Source organism: Argiope bruennichi, chromosome 1 (assembly GCF_947563725.1).
Source record: "Argiope bruennichi chromosome 1, qqArgBrue1.1, whole genome shotgun sequence".
NCBI lineage: Eukaryota > Metazoa > Arthropoda > Arachnida > Araneae > Araneidae > Argiope > Argiope bruennichi.
Window position 1 is genome coordinate 90,127,216 of NC_079151.1, and position 21,575 is coordinate 90,148,790.

The window sequence follows — 21,575 nt, forward strand, 5'->3', positions numbered from 1 at the left end:
TGCATTAGTGAAGAAATGAAGTTTCAAGTGCTTTTATATAAAATAAGCGATATTTTAGATCAAGATTTGTTGAATGTTCTGTAATATTAAATTTAAGAAAATTAATTCGTATTATTAAAGTATATATTCGGAGAAAAAAATATGTTCGAGAAATAAGATTACAATTCAAGAAAAGAAATCAAAACAAAACGAACTTTGCGTTGTGAAATAATTTAATATGGAAAACATGATACACTTTATCTGATAAAAAACAAATATATATATATTTAAAATTCAGCCACTAAATAACATTAATATTTGGACAATCCATATCAGAAAGAAATCATCCAAAATCACAGAGCAAAACAAAAATTTTAACAAAAAATACAACACAAACATTTTCTAAAATGCAAGAATCTAAATTGATGAAATCAATATTTTAAAAGCATTTCTAAAAATAAGAATATTTTTTAAACTCACCAACTAATTTTCTTCGCAAGCATTTAAATACAATTTTAATAAAATAAAATGTTTATTCTATGATTAAATGAAAATCACATTGTATTTCATTCAAACCCACAAATAAACAAATCAACAAAGAAAGCATTTTCAGCTGATTTACATATACCCCCTTTTTTCTGTAATTAACCTAAGAACCATCCAAAAGGAACCAACACCATCTTCACTGATTCATTTTGAAAAATCCCCATTAAAAAAATTTCCAGTAGGACGCCAATTCTACTTTGAAGCATTTTTGAAGATCAAAAAAGTTTGTTCTTCTTGTTTAAAATATAAAAAAAGCATCAGCATATAAAATGTAAAGCCAAATCTCAATACATACATGTCATAGAAGTCTCTTGCTAAAAATATTTGATAATGGACAGTTTATTTATTTTTTTTTTTTGTTTAAAATTTTAGCCCTCATGTTAATATTTTTATTAAAAAAACAGATGTCTTTTAAGTAGTTTTTAATGTAAGATTTATAAGGTACTTTTCCGTTAGCCAGACGCAAGATCGCCAAATAATGTAGAATTCCGCCAAATTTCTTACGCCAAATTCGCGTTGGGTTCACAATTGGCTACATTTGCGCACGGCTAACGGAAAAGTACCGATTTAAATTATCTTAAATTGACTTTTAGTACTTAGATTCACTTGACAATATTATAAAGTTTTGAAATATTTTAGTGCTAATCTTTTGGCGATAAATAGACATGAAGAAGTATTGAGTTTTGACTATATTAAGAGTATTGGATGAAGTTGCGTTATAAAATGAACATTGCAACAATAATGCGCAAACAACTATGCAAAGATTTCTTCAAATGAAGACACTTGGGTGGGTTTCTAAGAGACCAGATACGGAAGTTTAATTAGTAAATTTCCGCTTTTAACTCAGCAGAATTTACGTAAAGTATTCAATGGTGATTCTCCCATAATTAAAAACAGTTCTTTTATTCTAAGAAAAATCTTCAGAAAAATAGATAGTTTTAAAGAAAAACTATTATGGATGCATTATTTTGCTCTTCATAAGTAAATACTAAGAGTGGCAGTGTTTTTCAGGAAACAACATCCTTTCCCTATAAAAAGGTTTTCTGCGGTTTGAAGCATAGCAATTGGTTGTCAAGAGAGGTGTTTGAGCTTCTGTCGTCAATATTAGAGGAAGAGCGCTGTGAAAACTGAGATAGTGCAGAAATCGACAAATAAAACAGGGAAAAGTGATACAATTATGTCCCGGATAACAATAATCCATATTATACCACTATGTGCTATAATTAAATTATATCGATTTTTTTTTCTTAATCAAATGCAGATAGATGATCTATGTGCCTGTGATTGTTAGTTTACAGATATATTTGTTGTGTTCTGATATATAGTTCTTTATCATATATTATTTTTGTAGCACTTTAATATATCAGTTTTTTGTTTTGTTTTCTTTTCATTTATGATAGACGCTAATATACAGGGTGTTCATAACTGATTATTCAGTTTTTCGGGGCTAATCAAAGAAAAAACAAAGTAGCACTTTGTTGATTACCGAAAATCAAAAATAATAGTTGAAAGTTTAAATTTAGCGATTACTTAGTGCTGTGAGTACTTACACAGTTATAAGTATTCAAGTTCTAAAAAAAAATCGTCTCTTGCCATACACTTATATATACAACTCACCCCCTCCCCATCTAGACAAGCATAAAAAAGTGGGCTCGAGTTATCACATTGCCCTAATATATAATATATTTCTGAAGGGTTCATATTAAAACTTGCTTTTAACTGTTATTTTTTATTTTCTATGAACAATAAAGTGGTGTATTCTTTCTTTGTATACTTTTATAATAACCTTGCAAACCTTTCTTGTTTATAAAACAACCTGTATTTTGAGATCAAAATGGGACAAATAGAAATTTAGTTGCAAATTAAATTAATGAGAAAAGATCATTTTTAACTTCAAATCGACTTCTTTTACAGCAAAAAAGGTTTCACAGCATCCTTTTATTTTTATTTATGTGTACCCATATTGTTAATAATTAAAAGAATTCATTTTCAAGATATAAATCTGAAATTATTAATTCAAAATCTAGTATATAATAAAATTATTTTTATAGTCGTCAACATCTTTTCTAAGAAAAAATATTCTATTATCACTACAATCCTTAGAAATACTTCAAACGATTCCTTTCTTCCCCCTTATTTTTTTTCACGTCTTTCACAAGATTAAGCTCCCTTTCCTACAATTCTTTTCACCAGCCTTCCAAGCTGAGAATAAATAATCATCTGTATAAATATCCAATTTGCTACATTTTCCATTTACAATATCGTGTTTCTCCATATACAACATTGTGAATCAAAAAATTACAGACAACAATATGGTATATGAACACAAGGTCATCTTTCCATGGGCTTCTATGGTAATTTCTCAAGTGTCATCCATTGACTATGACTTTTGACTTGTTACATCACTTAAAGCCTCTTAATAATCCATCAACATTAGGAAATATCCTTCATGTTCATTTCACAGTTCAGGGGTTGAAAGTATGTATCTGAACTCCGGTCATTGTAAAGTAATGTAGACTTGGGAGGATGCAACTGATGCATCGAATGAGAGGGCTTTCTTCTTCCGATGAATGACTAGCCAACACTTTTTTTTTCTTGATTACTTATATTTCAGTGCATCGCGGAAGAGACCCAATCCGCGGAACTGGACACTTTATGGTAGATGCCGGGTTGATACTGCTTTGCACAAGAATAACCAGCCGAAACGATTCCGATGAGAAACCACACGTTGTTCTCTTCCATCATCAAGGGACCGCCAGAATCACCCTGTAAAATCAAATGATTTGTAAGTGAAATGACATTTTGTTAATTAAGTAGTTACAATCATTCTGATTTTATTTAGTTACTTTTGAATTACCGCTTATTTTATAGACATTAAAATCCTTTACAAAATTGCAAGATAATTATGAAAAATTTATCATATATTTATCATATATTTATATAATCATCACCTCTGTGCCCTAAACGAATAGAAGGGAAGAAAATATTTGTTTGAATTTAAATATCTTAATAACTATGATGGATTTGAAGGGGGTCAAACTTCTTAGATACAAGATGGCGATGATACTCAAATTTCAGTGATAGGTAGAGAAATTCGTAACATAAAGCGAAACTGTCTATGTTCTGCCCTCTGATTTAATGAAAAATCCATAAAGGATTATAAAATAAAGTGATTACTGTCAAAAGAAATAATTATTTTATTGAGAAATTTTTAAGAAATTACCTTCGTAAGGATACTGTTATAAAGTACGTAGAGCTATTAAAAGAAAATAATGATAAATCATATATCAATTAAATTCAATTTTAATTTGATGGATAAATCATATCAGTGCGAAGATTTAGATTCATTACAAGGATAAAAATTTTATGTATATTAATATAACTCCTGAAACATTTATACATCTGACGTGGCATTTTTCGTATAGTTGCCTCTATTACAAGCTAATACTTAAATTGTGATGAACTGTATTTCAACATCTAGCCAATTTACGAAGATTTCGTCTTAATTTTAAAGAAATTTTCTTTAAATTAAAAATTTCGTATAAAAATAAAAGTCTATTGATATCTGAAATAAAAAAATAATAAATGTAATTTTTCAAAAGAAAATTAGTTTCCCATTGCAAAACATATGCATTTCCAAAATATATCGTGTGAATATTTTCGTGGCGAATTTTTTGCAGTGCCAGTTTTCTCTTTGTTTTTTTATTTTATTATAGACAAATGATTTCTTCTATGCTGAAATTTCTAATATAGTTAATCGAGAATCGTCATTTCAAAAATACCTAATCAATGATCATTCTGATGATAATGCATATAAAACTTTAAACTGATCGATTATCATTCGTGTCATGTATATTTGAGACCAATCATATTTATATAAAATAACCTTGCATTCCGTGGCGTATTACAGGATTTATTTTATTATAATTACCTGACATTGTTTAGATCCACAAGCAGCATTAAAATTTTTATATAAATTCTTCATTAATAAGAAAAAAATTTTATTCACAAAATATTCTCATTTTCTTCTTATTCTACTAAATGATATTTAAATGAATACAATTATTTATTGATGCTATATGTCTTGTATTGAAAAGCACAACTGCAAGTTGTACTTTTCAATTACAACCACAAATTGTACTTTTCAGTTACAACTACAAGTTTGTTTCAAACCCTACTGACATCAAAATTCACATTTTCTTTATTATAATCATTGTAAGGAAAAAGATACGTTGAGATATTTGTAGATTTCTATTACTCTCTCTATATATATAATTCTGGAACGACTGTATGAATAATTGTCCCATTGTGATTTGTGGAAATATTTTTACCGGTTGTCTAAATTTATTGAATATTATAGTTAAAATAAAATAGTTATAAGACAATTCACCTGGCAGGCATCCTTCCCTCCGAACTCGTAACCTGCACACATCATCTCATCATGTATGCGAATGTTGATACCTTGTTTCCGGTGCCAGTTTTCGCAAATCTTATTGTTTATCACAGGAACAGATACGAATTGAAGAACCTTTGGACGGAGTTTGGAGCCTGTAAAGAGAACAGATTTCAAAGTAGGCAATAGGTAGGTTGTACCGGCAATAAGCTCTAATGGATATATTTACAAAGACAGAACATTTTGATTGATGGACCATCCAAGATTTATCACTTTTATGATGGTTATATTTAAGACAAATCAATTTCAGTGATGGGCCCATTGGAGACAGATTGATTTCATTAATGGTCTCATTGAAGACAGATAAATTACATGAAAGATCCAATGGTCGAATTTATTAATCAATATCTGACTTTTGCTACTCCTTTATTAAAGCAACTATCACAAGGAATTGTAACTGCAAGGTGCCCAATTTGATTCCCTATAAGGCTGGTATTTTAAATTTAATATAGAAGGCCATTATATGCCATTTCTAGAACATTCTTTACTTGTTTAAACTTCGACCATATAAAGTTTATGCATTTAAATAAAAATGGAATAGAGAATTATAATGGTAATATATTACCCTGTAATAAACGAAAAAAGTGAGAAAAACTTTCCTGCAATTTGTTAGTATATCAAAAAAGGAAAAATTATTAATTTCCAGGGAATTTCTTGAAAATTTTCTATTAATTTGAAAACACATCATCACTCGATGCCAATGGAAAACCAATATCTGTTGCCCGATTTTCCATCTTAAATATGGCAGAGATAAGAAACTTTTTCATGGACTTAAAAACTATTAATAACTTTACCTCGATGATGAATTTCTAGTTGATGAAACCATACCAGCCAAGAACTGCTAGGTGAAACACCAATTAGAACCTAAACTCAAGTTATGAACTGAAACTAAAGAAACCACGTGTCCATTCCTTACAGTATGGAGACAATTTGCAACCAAATAACTGCAGGTTAGAGAAAGAATGTGTTCTGAATTTGGCTACCAAACAATCGATTTGCATTGATATTGTATCGATACAAGAAATTTGTCATTAAGTTAATTTAAATGAGAAAATTATATCACAAAATAACATGACTTTTTTCAAACATAATCATGGTACCATGGCGCATGCTGCAAACCATAATTATTTTCACACAGTATCAAGCAATTGATTTGCATTGATATTGTATCGCAATTGCAATATCGATATCAAGCAATTGATATGCATTGTATATATCCCAAAATAACATGACTTTTACCAAACATAAACCATGGTACCATGGTGCACGCTGCAAACCATAATTATTTTCACTCACCAGGTTCCAGAGCACCCCAACCAGCAGCATACGCTGTCCTTCCTAAGAAGTCCGCTCCTTTCCTTGGTATACAAATTGGACGAATATTCTCCCGATAAGGTACAGGGCGATCTAGGACTACCACAGCTACGTCATAACGGTCAGCCTGAGGCGTAAAACGGAAATTAGGGTGCAGACGGACCTCCGACACTCCGAACACTTCGGCTGGTAGACTCTCCACGTTCGAGTGAAGCACGTAATCGCCTAGAGTCACTCGGATGTTGTGGGGTTTGTGCTGGGATCTATGATAAAATTTATAGTTTCTTAATGAAGTAAGAAATAATGCTTTAAGTAATATAGTCTAATTTTAAAACAAAAAGTACGTGCATTATTTACCATTCATTTTTAAATGAAAGTAATCAGAAGAACATGACGTTTTAACAGAAGCAATAAAGCAAAAGAAAATAGACTTTTACAGAAAAGTTAAAATACTTCTAAGCATATTCTCGCATTACCTTGTTTAAAATATATTCATAAAAAAAGAATTTGATGATTAATAATGCAGAAAATCCGAAAAAGATTCAAATGTATGTGTTTTACTAATGGAACTTTTATTTCTCGAAATTGCATTTAATATTTTATTCAATAACATAAGTTTAGAAGATTTTTAAGTATAATATATTGTGTCCTCTTTGATTTCTTTTCACTGCAGTGAAATATGAATGTAAAAATTATGCGTGACTTACTATTAGAACTTAATTTTTTTTCTTTAGATTTGAGCTTAACTCAAACTGTTTTTCATCTTTTTATTTGCAAAAATGGATAAAGATTGGAAGTAAAATAAAAAGAAGCATAAATTAAAGAAAAATGATTTGATGGGTCGATTTGTTTAAATAATATAAGTTTATTTGGATAGGCTTTCATTTAATACGAAGTCATTTTTTTTTTGAGATTGAAATATTTAATTTACAAAGTAATAAGCATTTCATGTCATATTCTTTTGATGATTAAAAAAAGTTCCATTTGAAAATTTTGATTAAAAAAATCTCCTGTTTTGATGATTAAAAAAAAATCATTACTCTAGTAAAACCAATGAGTGAGGTCTCTTCGAAACTTTCTCCCATACTTTCTAATAAAAATGTAATTGTGTATTATTAGAGTATGATTTTTTGCAATTTTCTTTTGCAATTAATTGCTGAGATGTGATTAATACACCAACGGGAGTGATCGCCCCTTATCTTTCCAGTATGACCCCCGGGGGGCACCTTGAAATGAGGATGAGATGCTTCTGGCATGGTGGTTGGATCTCGCCACCCTGGAGGGTACACTAATAGGTGGGAGATCTGACTCCTCCCATCGATGACGGGATGTACTTCCTTCGTGGAGGGTTGTACCGTGGCCGGTGAAGGCCCTTAGGACTCAAACACAGTTCCCTCCAATGTTGTTGTTGCTGCGGTCCGGTCATTCAGTTTTATGGTTTAAATCCGTGTGCCTTCGTGGCAGGTCGAAGAGTTAGATGGTTGACTTATCTTTCCAGTATACTCTCCACTAAAGGTCTTATCCCCTCCCTCCTCCTCTCGAAAAAAATTGCGGACTTTTGGTAAGCTGCCTAGCATGCCTATTGAATGCCTGGCAATGCCTAATTACAAAATAAGACCTTCCGCCGCATCTAACATTTTTACAAGATGGGAATACGTATTTTAGCTATCTTTTTTCCAACCGTTTGAAAGCAAAATTTGACATTCAACAATAGTTTTAGTCACAATGTCATATATCGAATTTCATTGATTTAAGTCATTGCGTTTAGTCTAATTGCGCTTATATGCATCTGAAAGTAGACAGTTATAACTATTAACAGATTTGGTTCACAAGTTGATATGAATCTGAGATTCTGTGTGAAATGTGGAGATTCTACAAAATCTCAAATTCGAATTTCTTGACGGTACTTTGTACACGAAATACAGACGGTACTAAAACTTTGGTACAGATCCATAGTCTTGGTATAGTCGGTACAAATACTTTGTGTATGAAGAAGTAAAAACGTCATCATTGTCATATCAGCAAATAAATTAACGCTACGATTGTATTATCTCATATCTATTTTTAGAAGAATCTGCCTCTTTCTCTTTATTCTTTATATACATTTAAGCAGTATTTATCATTTTCTCATGTTCTTGAAGGACGTAATTTTCATTCAGACTTAATAACAGTTACTTATATCTTTTCCATGTAATATTAGATTAATTTACTAAACAAGATCAAATAATCGGACAGGCTTGTACAAGATTTCAATAATATTTGGTATTCTCACTATCATAAAGTGCAGAAATTTTATAAAAGTGAAAATTAAGAACATGAAACAAAAGGAAAATTTTTTTACTGATTTATTTTCATAGTTTTTACAATTTTAATGCAACTGCAACTTTACATTTTAAATCCATTAAGTAGCATATAATTGAATAATATGCCCCAAACAATATATTTCCAATTCCAGTAAACGCATTACATCTAATCTTATTCTTTGAAAATGACTGGTTAAAGTCTTTTCAAAATTTTCATTGTTAAACTTTTATAAAAATAATTAATTAACAAGATTAAGAAACATAGTTAATTAATCAAATTCAAAAAATAAATTGAGAATTTTACATCCATTTTCTAGATTTTCCTAATTGTTTCAATCTTATTATGCAATCACATATTCATTTGACAAGATGAAATGAAACGATTTTTCTCCTAAAAATAATTTAATCTAATGTCAGCCTCATTAATAATACAAAACAACACCTCAGATAAATCTTGGATTTTCTTTCCAATAATAATATAAAAATTAATATCAGCATCATTAATGCTAAAAATAGTATCTCGGATAGTGTTTGGATTTTTTTTTTTCCGAAAAGTAACTTAAAAATTGATGTCAATATCAACAATAATACAAAAAATTTGTAAAAATATTTAATACCTACAGTTGTTATTTAAATGCTTACCTGGCAACACAATGTCCTGCAGTGACAACAAACCTGCGACCTACGAGTGCACCGCCACATCTACTGCCGCCAACTTGAATAACAGCCTAGTACAACAGTAAAAAATAAAATTATCAATAAATTGCTAGAGGGTAAAACATTTGTGTCAAATTTTTTAATGACATTATAAATAATTTAAATGACATTATAAATTAAATTTCATTTAATGAATTAATACTTTAAATTCCTTTGTTCATTAATTTATTAAATTTTATTTTTGATACACATTTAAAAATGTATTATATAGGGTGATCAGAAAAGTCCTTTTAAGCTCTTAAAATTCGAAACGGCGTTTCGTATAGCCAGGGAAATGGCATGTACCTATGGTAAATTCAAAATGCTAATTTATTAAAACAGTTTACAGAACCCCTCGCGACGATATTACAAATTATACAAAAGTTACAAAAACTATAGACATTGACAAATTTTGTATTTGGCGGCGATCATTAAGAATTAAACTTTTATATTTATTGTTATTGATCCCACATTTCATTCTATTTTTGAAAGAATGATCTTCATCATAGTAACAGAATTATGTTCATAAAATGAAGTAATTTTTTTCTCTTCTTTATTACAGCTTTAAGAGGGGGAAACTAGCCACAAAAAGTACAGCAATAAGTATTTTTTCTTCTTTATAATGAATCAAATTACCATATCATCAGATTAGAGTATAAGAGTTTTAATTTTGTAAGAAAAAAAAATCTCCTAGAACTATTTAGACGCAAATAAAAAAATTTGCTTATGGTTGAGTTGAAAATATTCAATTCTTTCTGAAACACAGAACTTACCTGCCATGGGAATTGTCCGAAATAAGCATCATTACCGCCAACAATACGACTTGTCCTGGTAGCGCTCCTTCCACAGTCTTGCCATGAAACAAAGCAGCGCAAAACGCATTATTTCTCAGGTTTAACATTAAAAGTGAGCAAAAAAGGGTGCTCAATTTCAGGATAACTACTAATTTCTATATTCACGATTTTTAATAGTTTCTTATGTAGTCAAAGATCTAAACACTTCTAATGTGAATTTCTTAATATAGAATCTATATTAAATCTAAATTTGAAAATTACGTTAAAATAATGAAATCATGCATTTATTAGACACATTATGTGATTGATGGATACGTTATTGTATCACTTTAACATTTGGAATATAGCGATTATTTGTTTCTAATTATTTTCTGGAATGTAATTTAAGATGAAGGAATAATAGTTTTTATTTCCCATAAAACGATACTTGCTGCAAAGTTTTTAAAAACAAGTTTTATTATTTATTTGTTTCTTTATTTTCGTTTAAAATTTTTGTAATCTAAATTTTGTTTGAGAAATAAACAACATTAAACTAAATCGAACAATCTCACAAATATAAGAAAAACAATTTGATAAATGCATCTTGTACTATAACATAGCCAAATATTTTGTAACTATTTCATTTAGTTTTCTGTTGTTTCCGTTTTCAATGCATTTAAAAGCCAATTATCTGGTATTATGACCAAATAGGACCATCTCAGATATGTATAAATAAAAATTATCTTCTTGCAAAAATATCGATATTTTTTTCTTATAATTGTGTAGAAGTGTCTGGAATCTCATACTTTTATCCTTTATCGTTTGAATGCGTTATCCTTATATTAATAGCAATCTACTATTATCAGTTTAAATATGAATAAATAAATTAGAATATGGCTTTGGATATGAAGAGTGAATTTATTAAAAATTTGAGGGTTATTTTATCGATTGAAATATTTTTAAAAATTGCAGTACTAATTTTTTGTGTGCAATTTTTTTTATTCTTATTTCATTGTTTATGTTTTTGTTCAGCAGTTTTATTGGCATTTTTTTTTGTTCTCCTGTTCTCAGTTATTATTTTAACTATAAAGTTATATTATTAAATTCACGTAGTAGAGGAATTAACATGCTTTTATTAGAAATAAAAATAATTAATTTTTATTTCTGGAAAGCATAGTAAATACAGAAGATAATTTCCTGATGACAATGAGACACAGAATATAAAACAAATATAAATAATAACATACGTCTAACATAATGTCTATTCTAATCATGGCTAATTAACTAATTTCTAGACGGTTATAGAAAGGCATATACTTCTAATTAGGTAACGGTTTTAATTAACATAAAGAATCATAATTTACATCGTTTGGATTATTTATGTTCAATAAATCATTAATGGAATCAGGCCACTTAACTAATTTCTAGACAGCTATAGATAAGATATACCTCTAATTAGATAAAAGTTTTAATTAACATAAAGAATCTTAATTTACATCGTTTGGATTAAAAAATGTACGATTGAGAAAATTAGGAAGTCGCAATTTTTATGCAATCTTCGAGTTCTGTAAATCATATTTATTAAAATATTTCAACTCTTCTGTGATTAAACTGTATATGAAGTTTAAAATTTAAATATTTTAAGCTATTATTGTCATTTGTTGGTTGACAGATCTCTCAGGAGGCTGCTGCTGAAACCGCCTTTGTTGGTACATATCTAAAACAGTGATATGTATGGTATCATAACTTGGTTAATTTTAGTCGGATGCATGAAATATTTTCTTGTTTTGGCTCTATTGTTATTAAACATGAACAATTGAACCAAAGGATGTAAAATTATTTCAGCAATACATTTATTGAAGTAGCGTAATAAATTCTTTGCATCATTTAAAGCATCTTTTTTCCCAATTGGAGCTCTATATCTTACGATTTAGAGCTTAGTTTAGGTTAAGGTTTAGTCACGATTAGAGCAGACACGTTTTATAGTTCCAGTCTTCTCAAATATATAACTTAATCGTTTAATAAAATTGTTAATAATCGCTAAACCGTTTAATAAAAAAAAATCCATATACTTACAAGGGTCATTCTTTACCGGTCCGTAACTTCTCTGAGCAGGCGCAGCAGCTTTACTTTGGGGCTCATTTCCTGTGATGCAGCATGAGAAAAGGGGTCCACATGAGGGTCCTAAACTACCCCCTGAGAGCCAGCAGTAGAGGAAGAACTGACACTTTCCCCCTCCGTTGCAATATGAGAAACCATTTTGTCGAGACTGAGTTTGGGGAAAGAAAGAATTTTGGCCTCTGCTGAAATGTCTCTCGTTGCGGAATTTCGGATGAAAAGAAGAGGAAGAATCATATGGTGGGTGAATATAGATGGCGCCTGTGGCAGAAAAGAGTAGAAATAAATGACAAAGTTAAAAAAATTACGTTCGTTGTGTTTTGTAAGATGATATTTATAAAATATAATGTAAATTACATCGTTAAAAATTTGCTCTTCCTTAAAATCTAGTTTCCTAAATATATTACAAATATATGTAGGTCATAAAAATATTTTCATGAAAGAAAATGTATTTATTATGCTGCTTCCATTGAGACAATCTAATAAATAGACTTTCGCAAAAAAAAAAAAAAAAAAAAAGGCTTTTTGTTAACTCTTAAGAAAATGCTTACTTTTCTCAGTACTTATTCATTTTCGAATTTTATAACATTGGTCATTTATATAACATTGTGTGGGTGAAAAAAACCCTTTGAAATCAGCTATTTTATTAGCACTCATTTAATAATATAAATATTTAAATTTAATCAGAAAATCTACTTTAGAAGAAAAATATTTACTCACGGTTTAATTTCTATTTTCAAAACACAGAAACATTGGTTAAATCAACACACGTTTCAACTTGTAAATTTCAAATGAAATTCGTGACTCTCGAATAATCAAAATAATGAAGACAGACTATGGTGAAAATTTATTGAACTTTCAGTTATGCGTGCAATCGACAGAACCTTGATTAAAAAAATTTAAATATTAGGATACTGTTGAATATCTATGTTTGATGTTTTAAATTTCTGGATTCATGTGTTTGGCAATCAATTTAATGCTTTGTTTGAAATGAGTTGATAGCTTTCTTAAAGTTGTTTAAAACTTAAAGAAATCTTACAAATATTTATGTGAATTCAAACTTAAGATAAACCTTATAAATAGGACTGAAATGAATTAAAGAAGAAGACTTAATAATTACAAGGCACACAAAGTTTTCCGTCCCCTCCTTCTTAAATAAAAGTAGGCTACGAAAGCAAAAGGACTAATATGATTTACAAACAAAAGCAGAGTTCTGTTTTTAAGTATAAGTTTTTTAAAATCCTATTTCATTAATTTTTTTGTTATTCTTTTAGAAAATAGTTACAAAAACTAAAAATAGTATAAAAACAGTTAAAAATATCATAATCAACAATACATTTTATAGAAATAATTATGATTTATTTAATTATAATTATTTAAAGAAATTGAAAGCAGTGCGACAGAAATAAATAGAAGCTGCATGATGTTAGTACATACTAACATTACATAAGCATTTTACTTGCATTGACGAGATAAACCTTGTACTTGCATAACCATATATGGTTGTACATAAGAAGAAATAATTTTTATTTCTCTAAATCACGGCAATTATGTTAAACATCTGATACTGGTTGTTAGAATGAACTCTATCTTCTGTCATTGCTAATGTTACTTTAACAGGGTTTTTGAACAGTAAGGTGGGGATTTTAGCAAATATAATGGAAATTACTAAATCCGAACATTTTTTATCCACCTTCTTAGGAATTTGTTTCTCAGTAATGTTGAATTTACTATAAAATAAAGTGAAAATCTTTACCACAGTTCGAATTCACTTCGATTGTTACAAAATCTAAAATAAAAATTGTAAGAAGCAATTAATTTACTTCATTAATTAAATATCTCATACCTTTTATCCTTGCGGATACTTTATAAGTACCTTAATTCACTTTATTGATACGAAATATATTTAGAAAAAGTCACATTTTCAATTTTGAAGAAACTTTTTGCCAATAAAATATGAACTTTACTATTTATTTTGAACTTTTAGTGCATGATTGTTGTATTTAAAGTTTTACTTATCTTTGTTTATTAAATTACTTATTTACTGAAATTATTTAACCTTTTCAATTGTAATTACCATTTATTTTGTAAAATAATTCGCTATTTATTTATCAATTATATATTATTTTTGCTAAAATTAGCAATATTAAATATAAATCTTTACTATCCTTTTTAGCTTAATAAATTGTTTTTCACACTCTTTATTTATATTTTGACCTAATTTTTCTCCATCAGAATTTTTGTCTAAATTGAATTTTATCTGTGGTCTTGACAGCTCGAATTAACTTCGAAGTTTCAATGTATTTTCTTTGACAATGGCAACGAATTTGGCTTTAGTAGTAAAAAAAAATCACGAACAATGCTAAGAGAATGCCCCTGAATTTCGTGATCATATAAACAAAAAAAAAAAACCCCTAAATAATATTCAGAACTACAGGCTTTAGTAATTTATCCATTATATATATATACAATATTCGCAAGAAACATAAAAGTGAAAAACATTGAAAAGTAAACTACAATCATAAAATTCTTCCTAACTTTTATTATAGAACAGGTAAAAATTTTTAAAAAAGAAATGAATGTCACTGGAACGAAACAATATCGAGCTTGCTTATTTACCTTACGTGAGCATAAGTCTCTGCTTACGAGCTCTGTAATGACTCACAACTCTCTGAACTTGCATTTTCCTCGTGAATAAATCAATATTAAAATCAGAAACGGACTTTATGAATCATAAAAAGTGAAGGGGAAGGCCTTAATTAAATCGAATAACACGCTCGGCTGCATCAAATGACATGGTTCATCCAAAATGAGGATAATGTCCAACTGACACACACAAACAAGAAACCGGATGATCTCCTTCGTCCTTTCTTATTTTATGATTTTCTGCTTCTTTTGTTGATTATATATTTTTATTGACATGTCACAAAAGAATGCGATAGCAATAATGAACAAAGTAACTCGGTTAATAACTTTTTCTGATTTTAAATAAGACTTCCATTTGCGGAAAAATCAAAATTGCATTGAAAGAAAATACAACTGATGTGTACTCTCTAATAATGGCGTGTGGTGTGTGTGTGTGTGTGTGTTGATACTTCATAGCCAGATCGTTTGCTCAAAAGCTGTTAAATTTGGCACATATATCATTTGGAGTTCAAAAATGCACACTTTGGAGCGACATTTAAAAATTTTTGATTAATTAAAAATTTAACGAAGCATCGGCAGTTTTTAACGTTATTTATGTTTAAAATTTGTACCTTATAATTATTAGAGTAATGCATAATCATTATAATTTAAAGCAGAATTACGCTTAACCAAAATACAATAATAATTGTCCTTATTAAATCTTAACATTTTTAGAGAATCAGTCGTCGAATATTTTTTTAATAATTGAATATAAGAATCCAATTATTAACTTCATTGGGTACAAAACACTCTATATTTTTTCATTTTCATAATGGATAAAAATATAGTTCATATAAATGATATGTTTTCTTTGCACTTTGTGTATAGAAAAAATGAAAATATTTGAATTATAATATGACTGCATTTATTAACTAATTATTGTATTATTTAACTTATTATTAACAACATTAATCTTTTTTACTTCCTTGTACACAGAATATAACTTAAGAATATAATTAGTTAAATAATACAATAATTATTAACTAATTATTGTATTATTTAACTTATTATTAACAACGTTAATCTTTTTTACTTCCTTGTACACAGAATATAACTTAAGAATATAATTAGTTAAATAATACAATAATTATTAACTAATTATTGTATTAGTTAACTTATTATTAACAACATTAATCTTTTTTACTTCCTTGTACACAGAATATAACTTAAGAATATAATTAGTTAAATAAGACAATAATTATTAACTAATTATTGTATTATTTAACTTATTATTAACAACGTTAATCTTTTTTACTTCCTTGTACACAGAATATAACTTAAGAATATAATTAGTTAAATAATACAATAATTATTAACTAATTATTGTATTAGTTAACTTATTATTAACAACATTAATCTTTTTTACTTCCTTGTACACAGAATATAAAGTATTATATTAATAAAAAATTCGAACTCGAGATTTTGAGGAATCTCCATGTTTCAGAACTACCTGAGTTCAAAAAACACATTTTTAGTATTATTCCTGTCTGTCTGTGAATACGTTGCCTTAAAATGCTTTGAGTTGGAAGAATGAGATTTGTATATGAGTTCAAATAACACAGACATCAAATTTGTAAATTTCTATCAAATTTTGAAAGAAATCCATGAAGAAAAAATATCTCTATCCAATGCTCTATATTTCGTTTATATTGCTACATTTAACCTTATCTGAAATTTATAATTTTATGTGGGGGGGGAGATAAAATTTTTATTAGAAAGTAAGCGAGAAAATTTCGGGAACACCACTCCACTGTTTTGTATTTGAAAATTCAAGTAACGAAGAATTATTTTCCTTTTTTTTTTGTGATATTTCTCAATACCACCATATTATATAATATTATAAAGCACTGTGAGATCATTGTTCTTTATTTTGTAAAGTCTAAGACTTTGTTTTGCATAATTTTGAAACGTCTTAGAAAAATAAATGCCCTATAACTTTTGTTTTTTTATTGCAAAATTTATATTATTACAACATATTTTATTACAAAATACAAGTGAAATGAATGTAGTGAGATTTCGTATTTTGTTTAAATTTATTTTGCACTTAAATAATTAGTATATTCAGTATCAGTCTTGATTTGTCTACCATATAAGCAAACTTCCCGTTAAGCATGTTACGAAATAATACATTCATGTGCCATGCACAAATTACTTATCTACTTGTTCTATCATATTCTAATCATATGGAATTCTAATCTAAGGTGAATCGTACTATTTTAACATTTTTACATCTATCAGATGTTTTCATTTCACGAATTTTTGTGAATTCTGAATTTAATCTCGTAAATTGAAAATTATGAAATCTCATATATGCGACATATTTAGGAATACTACATATCTCTCATACAGTGATTAACAATTTGGACAAATCTAGATCTTGTGTTTTTAGACAATATCTAATAAACCAACGTTATTATTTTCGTTGATAATACGTCTTGTCGCTATTGCATCAAAATGTCTTATGAAAAATATGCCGATAAGAATATGTTACATGTTAGCTAATAGTTCAATTATTTTTATCAGTCAGCAAAATTTCGTAAATTTAATAATGGGTAGTTTTTAACATACGATATTTTGACATCGAAAATATATTATTTTAGCTTTTTGTACTGGAAGCTTTTTAAGCTGTGGATCGCATATTTACGCAATGTTGCATTATAATGTGTTGGAATAAAGAAAATCCCCAAAAAGTTTTTTCTTTCGAATTCTTTAGTATATGCGAGAAAAAAAATAATTGAGAATTATATTTTGAACCAATCGATTAACGAATTAAAATTCTGGAGCTGAAAACTCAATCCTAATAGCGTCTTATAGGAATATTCTAAATGAATTAGAGTTTAATCATTTTTAAAATATATTTTCGTTTTTAACAAATATTTAGAAATTATCTTTCTTATTCTATTCTTTAAAATTAACATCTTCATAGGATTATTTTTTGTATCTCATGTTTTCAGTTTTTACCTCAGATTTTTTTTAACCTGTTATTCAGATTTTGATAAAAAAAAATCATTGTTCCTTTTCGTATATTTTTAAATCCTGCGTCCTTCTCCTTATTATTATTTTATAATACTTCGTTTTTCTTTTTTCTTTTATAGTATTACTATTAAATATATTTCCTGGTCATTATTATTAATATTAAAAACATTTCAATAAATCCTGTTTTTAATATTTTTTACCATATGACAAACACATATAGAATGAACATTTACCTACAATGAATCGATTAAAAGTACGTCTGAAAATATTAAAGTATGCCTGTTGTAATCGAGAACACACAAATATACAAAGATTCAGAATTCTAGTAAAACTTGAATTGAGTAAAAAAAATCGATATCCAAAATTTCACTTTTCGAATTGTTAAAGACGCTAAGGTAAAACAATTTTTAAAAAATCACACTTTAATTATTATACCAAACAGTACAATTTTTTTATTTAATGATTTTTATAAATAGTTTATAATAAATATTATTGTGTCCTGTAATTATTTTTTCTTAAATTCACAATCAGATGGAGTAATCTATATTATGTTAAAATTTAATCGAACCAATAGATAACGAATTAAAAATCAGCTTCTGAAAATATCTAAATATTTAATCATCCTCGAATATTTGCAAGCGTACAAAATTTGAATTCCTAAGCACATTAGAAAATGGGTGAAAATTTGCTTACAAAATTCCTTCTTTAAAAAGAAGAAATCGAAAAAAAGTAAACAGTCGTCTACAAAAAAAAAAAAAAAAAAAAAAAAAACTTTGTAATTTTGTTATTTATTATTGTATCTTTACAAATTTGGCATCGATAAAAATGTCTTAAAGGACAGGTTGTTCTCTATATATTAACTGAATTAACATAGTTAAGTAATTATTATCTCGAAATTTTCCCATCAACTCAAAATAAAATATTTTAATTTAAATTACGAAAAAATCCTTCTAATTTCTTTTCGTTTTAATTATGATTAATTAGAGCTTTTTTTTCATTTAATTTCAATCTCTTGAAACAAGAATTTTTTTATATAAAAATGGAGCCATTAAGAATTTTTTAACAACAAAATATTTGAGAACGAAAAGATTTTAAATGGCATTTGTATAAAACTGGCTTCATTTGGACATCGACTTTCACATTTTGCCACTCGTTTTTTTTACAAAATAATCATTCTTATCATTCGGTTTTATTTCTTTTACAGTTCTAATATTTAAGATGAAATGATAAAAATAATAAATACAAGGAAAACAAGTAAGTCTATACAATTTGAAAACTCAACCACATTAGAAAATGAGTAAAAAAATCGCTTACAGAATAGCGTCTTTACAAATAAGAAGTCAAATAAAAGAATACTATCAACGTAAAATAAATCATTTAAAATTACAAAACAACTATTTTACTTTATTTTATTTTTAATTATAATTAATTAAAGCTTTTTTCCTCACTTATTTTCAAACTCTATGAGCTAGAAACATTTTTTTTTATAAAAATGGTGATGATTTTTTCCGCTATTGATATTGGCCATTTTTTATGATAAAATGGTCCCAAGCGAAAAAAGATTTTAAATGATATCTGTGGCCATTTAGGCATCACACATCTCACATTTCAAACATTTTTCTACCAAAACAATGTCTTCTTATAACTCTTTCTTTTATAACTCTGTGATTTGAGTTATAATGTAATGTTAATATGTAATTCTATAAAATTTGAAAACTTTACCACATCAAAAAATGAGTGATAAATTTAATACAAAATTCCGAAAAAAACAATAAAAACTTGTAAAAACAACTCAATATAAAAGATTTCATTCAAAATTATAAAATAACCAACTGAATTCTTTTTCTTTCAGTTATAATTAAATAATGCCTTCTTTTTATTTTCAAATTTTAAAAACTCGAAATGCTTTTTCTCAAAAAAAAAAATGGTCTTGTAAAGATATTTTCCGCAACAAAAGTGACTGATAGTGGAATTTTTCTGACAAAAATAGTGCCGCGAAAATATTTTTACATAATAAAATTGCTTGAGTGTGGAATTTTTCTGACAAACATGACACCAAGAAGAATTATTTGCACAACAAAAATGGTTGAGAATGGAATTTTTCAGACAAAAATAGTGCCATGAAGAATTTTTTTTACACGACAAAAGTGTTTGAGAGTGGCATTAAAACAAAGAAATGGTGCCGCGAGATTTTTTAAGCAATACCAGAGGAACATGATGGAAAACAATTTAAAAGGCTATTTATGTAACATTAACTTCATTTGACAATCAACTTGTACGTTTTCCGTCCCACATATTTCCTTATAAAATGAGGCGTCTTTACCAGTTGATATCATTTCTGATACAAAGCTGTGATTTAAAATGATAAAGTAATAAGTGTTAGAAAAATTTTAGGACATTTCACACGGATCTAAATATCTCTAATTAAACATTTGAAAAAAAAAACTATTTTCACTACATATCATTATAAATTTTCAGTGAAAAGAGAATGTTAGAGTATCACTCGATGCAACGCCCTATTTAGTAATAGGTCGGAGATCAGCTGTGGTAAGTACTGGGAATCTTATAAGATGTAAGCGAAGAGCAAGGTACGAAATGCATTGCACTTCATTAAATGTAGGTGATTAGAGTCGCTCTGTTTCACAAATTGAAAGCAAGAGTTAAAAATCCATTTTTTCTCAGAAACTAATCCCGATACCGCTGAGGATTTTCGTCGTAAGTGAAATTTGTGAATCTGTGTCAATCAAAGAATGCGCTGGAAAAATTTAATACATTCAACTTGGATTATTTTTCTCTCTGTTAATGCTTTCAGGGGATTAAGTATTGCTAGATAATTCGTTTTCGTTTCAAAAGAACATTAACCTTTTTTGAAAGTTTACGTCTTTTTCCTTTTTTTAGTTGTCGATGATTAGTTAACTATTTTTGTGATGCAATGATATTAGAAAAGAAACAAATGGCGTTTTAATGTAATTCTCATTGCAATTTTGTGAATTTATTCTTAAAATAAAAATTAAGTAACTGGATAACTATTATCTGTTTCTGAAAGGAATCACTCATGCGATAGTTTAAGGTAATCAAAAAGCCATATTTCGCTATAAAGCAAAAAAAAAAAAAACGTTTTAAAAAAGGAATTTAAGAGGAAAAAAGGTAATATGTAAGTAGTAAAAAAGAAAACACAGTAGAACTTAGTTAATATGAACGAGTTAAATTTTTTTTCTAATTTCTCATAATATTAAATATTAACATAGCCTTATTACATCGTCTGTAATTTTAATCTATTTTAATAAAATCAAACTGAAAAGCTAACTTTTTTTTTAATTTCAATTTTTGCAATGTCTTATTCAGTGAAATACGTTTATACATTTTGTTATTCAGTGTTCACAAAAAATAATTCTTAAACTTCCTAATTTATTTGAGAACTTCACGGTTGTATAAAATATTATATTTAAAAAAATTTAATTTCTTATTTCTTTTAAAACTTTGAACACTTTAGATGTAGACATTACTGTCAATTTTCAAGTTATACAATTCTGGAATTCTAAATAATAGAGAATGTTTGTTTATTAAAGTTCTTATTTTTGAGATTATTATTTTAAAATCCTTAAAAACTTTTTAACTATCATTATTACGAATTTATTAAATAAAATTATTTATTCTGCCTTTATAAACTGTGCCAGATCTACTAAATTGCTAAATATCAAAAATAAATCCTTGCTGCTTTTTTTTTTAAAT

General features: G+C 27.7%; 1 protein-coding gene across 1 annotated transcript in view; it reads right to left on the bottom strand.

The window, feature by feature from the left end:
• Nucleotides 1-425: 425 nt before the first annotated feature.
• LOC129965768 (testisin-like) overlaps nucleotides 426-21,575 on the bottom strand; it is a 75,315-nt gene continuing 54,165 nt past the window's right edge. Inside the window, exons 3-8 of the mRNA XM_056079945.1 lie at nucleotides 12,141-12,443; nucleotides 10,065-10,141; nucleotides 9,238-9,323; nucleotides 6,275-6,555; nucleotides 4,916-5,073; nucleotides 426-3,291 (exon numbers count right to left, since the gene is read on the bottom strand). Of these exons, the coding sequence (XP_055935920.1) occupies nucleotides 3,136-3,291; nucleotides 4,916-5,073; nucleotides 6,275-6,555; nucleotides 9,238-9,323; nucleotides 10,065-10,141; nucleotides 12,141-12,443 (1,061 nt within the window). The 3' untranslated portion in view covers nucleotides 426-3,135. The remainder of the gene's footprint in view (nucleotides 3,292-4,915; nucleotides 5,074-6,274; nucleotides 6,556-9,237; nucleotides 9,324-10,064; nucleotides 10,142-12,140; nucleotides 12,444-21,575) is intronic.